Source organism: Trichechus manatus, unplaced genomic scaffold (assembly GCF_000243295.1).
Source record: "Trichechus manatus latirostris isolate Lorelei unplaced genomic scaffold, TriManLat1.0 scaffold00321, whole genome shotgun sequence".
Taxonomy (NCBI): Eukaryota; Metazoa; Chordata; class Mammalia; order Sirenia; family Trichechidae; genus Trichechus; species Trichechus manatus.
In genome coordinates this window covers 381,046-386,755 of record NW_004444257.1, presented here as the reverse complement: position 1 = coordinate 386,755, position 5,710 = coordinate 381,046, and the positions used below count along the sequence as shown (strand labels likewise).

At 30.2% G+C, this 5,710-nt stretch overlaps 1 protein-coding gene across 1 annotated transcript in view; it reads left to right on the top strand.

Moving 5' to 3' along the window:
• The window catches only part of TECRL (trans-2,3-enoyl-CoA reductase like), a 161,143-nt gene that overhangs the window by 139,578 nt on the left and 15,855 nt on the right, over positions 1-5,710 (top strand). Inside the window, exon 8 of the mRNA XM_004390708.3 lies at positions 407-450. Coding sequence (XP_004390765.1) covers positions 407-450 — 44 coding nt within the window. The remainder of the gene's footprint in view (positions 1-406; positions 451-5,710) is intronic.

Here is a 5,710-nt window from a genome sequence, read left to right as displayed (position 1 = left end):
GCAAAAATACTAGATATTATTATTAGCATATTTATTTTTATTGTTAAACATTAAGAAAAATCAATAGATACTCATGCAGTGCTTATTATGTGGTAGGCCACACTAAATACGTTTTTGAAATGACAAAAGAGATTAAATCTCCCTTCAACAAGCTTAAATACAAATTGCTGATATTTCCATTTGTATTTTAAATATTATTAAGATATTAGAATAAAAGTACAGGTGGAAAGCAAAACTTTTCAACTCCTTAGATTGCAACCATACTCTCCCAAAAGGTTAATTACATGACACATGTATTTTTGATCATAGAATAGTGATACCCTATAAATGTTATCAGAATAATGTCTACGGTGTGACAATCCAAAATATAATTATTTATATGATATTTTCCTTTCCTACTTTCTAGCATTTGGAAACAGACAAGTCACAATTTCTGCTGTCAATTTTCTGGTATGTATATTTATTATTTGTCATTCATGCTATAATTTTGGTATTATTAAGAAAACAACACAGATCGTACTTGAAGATTTACCATGTAGAAAATACGACTTTTGTTTACATCATACACATAATGGTATAAAATCAAGTAAATCCAATAACTTCCCACAATTGAGTTGATAGCTTTCTAAATCTTTTTTACTAAAAAGATCTAAGCATCCATAGAATGGATAAACAAAATATGGTACATGCACGCAATGTAATATTACTCTGCCATAAAGAAAAATGAGGTCCTCATATATTCTACAGCATAGATGAACCTTGGAAACATTATGCTGAGTGAAATAAGTCAGTCACAGAAAGACAAATATTGTGTGACCCAATTCAATGAAATATTTAGAATAGGCAAATCTATAGAGACCAAAGTTTATTAGTGGTTACTAAGGATGGTAGGAGGGAAGGTGAAAGAGGGATTCATTGCTTAGGTGTCACTGAGATTCTGTTAAGGGTGATGGGAAAACAAATTGGAAACAAATAGTGGTGATGGTTGCACAATATTTATAATTCATGTCCCGGAATTGTACACGTAAAAAATGTTGAAATGGCAAATGCTTTGTGTCATATATACTTACCACAATAAAAATAAAAAGTTTGTAGCATCTATAAAAAAGATTATTGGAATTATTTGAAATAGAATAAATATTTGAATAAAACGTTGTTGTGTGCTGTTGAGTCAATGTTGACTCATAGCTACTTCGTAGGACAGAGTGGAACTGCCCCAAAGGGTTTCCAAGGTGGATTTCAACTGCCAACCATTTGTTTAGCAGCCTGAGCTCTTAACCATTTTGCCACCAGGACTCCTTTGAATAAAATACTCAGTGATATTTATTACATCTACAAATTTACCAATTTACTAACTAAACTCTAGAGCAGAAGCTTTTAGCAGTCTAACAGATAAACATTTAGTAAACATTTGGGCATGATTGTGAGATAAGTTAACAAAACCAGAATGAAGACAGTCTGCTTTTTTGAGTGAGATGAGGCTCTTTCCAAATTGGTTTCCATTCTTTAGCCCATTCCTTTTTTCTAAACATTTACCTTGATGTGAGTACACCAGAGTTTTTATTATTTCTCAAATATTAATTATTTTATTAAATATATATAATCTACTTTTATCATTTATTCATGCTCTTCCTTCACATTTGACTTTGATAGACTGATAAACGCCCATCTTTCAGTAATAAATCCCACTTAGATTTATTGACTCATTTACGCTCCACCACTTCATACAAAGCGTAAATCACCTTTTACACTTTGTAAAAAGCTGTCATATAATCCTTTCCGTATATACATACTTTTTTTTTTTTTTTTACTTAATAATTCGCATGTCTCCCTCTCAGGTGTTATCTGTGAGAGGGGCAAAACTTTCTTTTATTATTTTAGTACCTAGCTTTGCACAGTTTAGGAGCGTACTATTTGCTTGAAAGAATAGAAGCAACTAGGTGACACACATCATGTTTTCATTTAGAATTTCTTCAGCAAATATATTGTAAATATGTTACAGAGTTTTAATTTCCTGTATATGTATATTGTTTCTAGAGAGCAATCCTGCAGTTCATTTATTTTGTTGCCTTTACTCATAACCCACATTGTACCAAGTCTAGTGTTCTCTGCACATTAACTGCTCTGCAGATTCACTACTCAGTAAATTTGAGCAAATAAGAGAATAGATTAATGGATAAACTAATATATTTCCATATTTTTGGTCCTTTTTAAAATATACCTTTCTATTAGTATCTCATTCTTTCTCTGATTATTCTCCCCTTTGTGATGTTACCCATTACTTTTTGCAACCTGTTTACTATTATCCATTCATTTATAATTATTAAGACTGTGCCCCTTTTTATACAATACTTTTTATCTCTTCCCTTTTCTCAAATAACTACGATAAATAGTTCTACTATAAAATAAAAATTTTAAGAAATGTTATAGTTTTTTAAAACATTATGCCTTAGAGTTATAAGGTATAATAATTTTTCCTTAAAAAGTTAAAAAAGACACTAGACATAAATAAAATTCCAGAGGTATGTAATATATACTTTCTTTCCCCATAGCATTAAAAAAAAAAGTCCCTCTATTTTAAAACTACTGGTACATTCTCTTCACGTATGTTTTCATTAATAAGTGCTATTTTGTACACCCCTGGGCAAAAGTTAATAATAATAAGAACAAGAACAAGAACAAGGTGCCAAACAGTAAAATTTTTAACAGTTGATGTCTTATAAGGCCGGAGATGCCAAACTACACCAAGTGCCATCAGGTAGGTTTCAACTCATGGGAACACCACCTGTGTCAGAGTAGAACTGTTGTTCTCCATAAGGTTTTCAGTGGCTGATTTTTTGGAAGTTCATCGCCATGCCTTTCTTACAACATACCTCTCAGTGGACTTGAACCTCCAACCTTTAGGTCAGCAGCCAAGCTTTTTAACCATTTCAAACTAAAGAAACGATAACAATAGTGGCAGAGATAAAGTAGACAAGTGTAATAACTTTACATCCACATCTAAGCATGTAATAAGCATTGTCTATTTGGTTTATCGTTTTAAATTATAATAAAAAATGTTTTAATTATAGATATTATTGTTCATATATGAGAAAACTTTTGAAAGTCTAAATGCTGAATATAATTGTATTGCACTGCAAAAGGAAATTTAGAAATGAGAGTTTATTAAAATCCTAAACTGTGACGACAAATCACAAGGGGCTCTCTACCTTTGGCATTGAATGATCAATGTAGAAAAATGTGTTTAACAAATAACACATGATATTGATATAAAAAATTGATTTGAATAAAGAATATAATGACTAACAAATTGATTAAGTTTTCATGTATCAGCTACATTGAAGAGGCCTACCATATGATTGTGAGCATAACATCCTGTAGCAAGGTTTATTTTTTATTCATGTAACTGAATTCATATGTATGCATATATAAAGTTTGTCACAAATAATATATGTGCAAAAGTAATAGTTTGGAAAGAATAAGCAAACTATTTAGAGTCCAAACAATTTTAAATTATTATTTTGTGTTAAAATTAACAGCATAAAATAAAATAAATTACTGTACAAAAGGAACAAATGTTAAATCAGTGGATCAACCAAGAAGTGCTTACCTTAATTGCAAGCACCAAATATTTTGCTTTTAAAATGTTGTGTTTGCAAACCATGCTGTTCTGCAGTTATTGATCTATGTGCTTTTCCAACAGAAGATGTAAGTATTATTCATTTAAAGTAGGTCTTGCTTTTGTTATTATGTAGAGCCAGATTATCACCTGGTAAGAAGATAATATATTAGACGGGGTTGAATCCGATTATAGTTAATTCTTGATTATTCATGTATTACTAATACATTTTGTGGATTAACCATTAATACTTATAAATTTCGTTTCAGCTCTCTCTGCTTTCTCTCTACTGTTATTCTGAGTTCCCTAATATACTAAGCTAGTTATAATGTAAGCAAAACAAAAGACTTTACAATATGTATGAAATATATTCCAAAATTAGGTAAAAATTATTTGTGGGAAATTTTGACTGAGGTTTTCCATGCATGTTCTATATTCTGAGATGTATTCTATCACCTTTGTTTACATTCTCTATGGCTTTTAACGTAACTTTTTTCCATCAAATATGTTCATATATCACAAAATCTACAAGCAAAAAAGTGAAAAAAGAATAAAACATAAAACATGTATAAAGACATTAAAATGTTTTCCCCCACAACATTCAGATACATTTTGCTTTTCCACTATAAAAAAAGACTGAAAATAGGCTGTAATCTAGCCGGTTCATATTTCTATGATGTCTCTTCATCATCTGCACTCACCAAAATCCCCCTTGAAGAAAACAAAAACAAAAACAACAAATAAAACACTAAAATCACATTTGCAAAACAAAGAAAATATATTTTATATAAATAGCAATCCTATTTTCCTTTTCCACTCTTCCTCTCAACTTAATTTTTGATCTCCAGAAGGAATTATGGTTTGCCAATTATTTGCAATGAGCATTTCACCAATACAACAATATTTCTTTTATGCCTTCTCTACTGTCCTTAATAATGTAGTAAATGGGAGGAATAGATAATAATATGTAAGACATGATTTGAAGAGTGTTCAAAAGAACTATTTTCCCTAGTCTTTCCTCTGTGTTTTCAGTCTCACCATTAGTTATTTATTCATTTATGTTTTTTTTTTTTTAGAATGCAAATATTCTTGGAGAAGTAATAAATTACACTCTTATCAAGCTTCACACCTTCTCCTGTAACATTTAGCTGAAAGAACCTCAGGGCACAGAATAGATAAATTTTTGATTAAGGAAAGGGATGCCGGGAATAATATAGCTTTTAAAAAAGGCAGAGGAGAGTGGGGCCTTGCTGTTGAGACCACAGAAATGCCAGGAGACTGCTTGTGAATATTCGATATTTATGTGAAAGATGGATGAGAGAAGAGAAATGTGCCAAACTTCTGCATTTTTATTATCAGCAGCCTACTCAGGTTTGGTCATAACAATTTCTTTTTCTACTCCTTTGCCTACTATTCATAGACAGTATTGAAAAGTTTTAGAACTAATTAATACTGAAAACTTAAAGTCTTGGACTTTAAGTGTTGTTGTTAGTTGACCATCTGATATAAATAACAGCATACATAGGAATAAACTTTTATAGCTAAATCTGGGTGAATTCTTTCCCTTGAAATTATTATTTAAAAAGAACTTATTTTTAAAATTAAGGATGTAAAATAATTGCAGACATTACTTTTCATTAATTTCATCATAATTTGTAATAATTACTATTGATTTTTACAATGAAAACAAACTTACCCGTAACTTTCATAATGACCGCAATTAAAAATAGCAGCTACTATTACCATAATAGTTATGACTGTAACCAAAACAACATCAAATCTAACCTAAAAAGAATTCTTGAAAAAGAAAATTTCCACAAGTGAGATTTTAATTACTATTTATCACAGAGTTAGTATATTATACCTTACTATCTTTTTTTTAATTTTACAGTTTGTTACTACAGGATATTATAGTACTGTATAGTATATTATGGGAGAAAGATGTGGCAGTCTACTTCCATAAAGATTTACAGCCTTGGAAACTCCATGGGGCAGTTCTAGTATATTATAAGGTGTGGTACTTTAGATTATTATTGTGCACATGCTCATATTACAAAATATTGTACAAAAGTTCTACAGATTAAAAAAAAA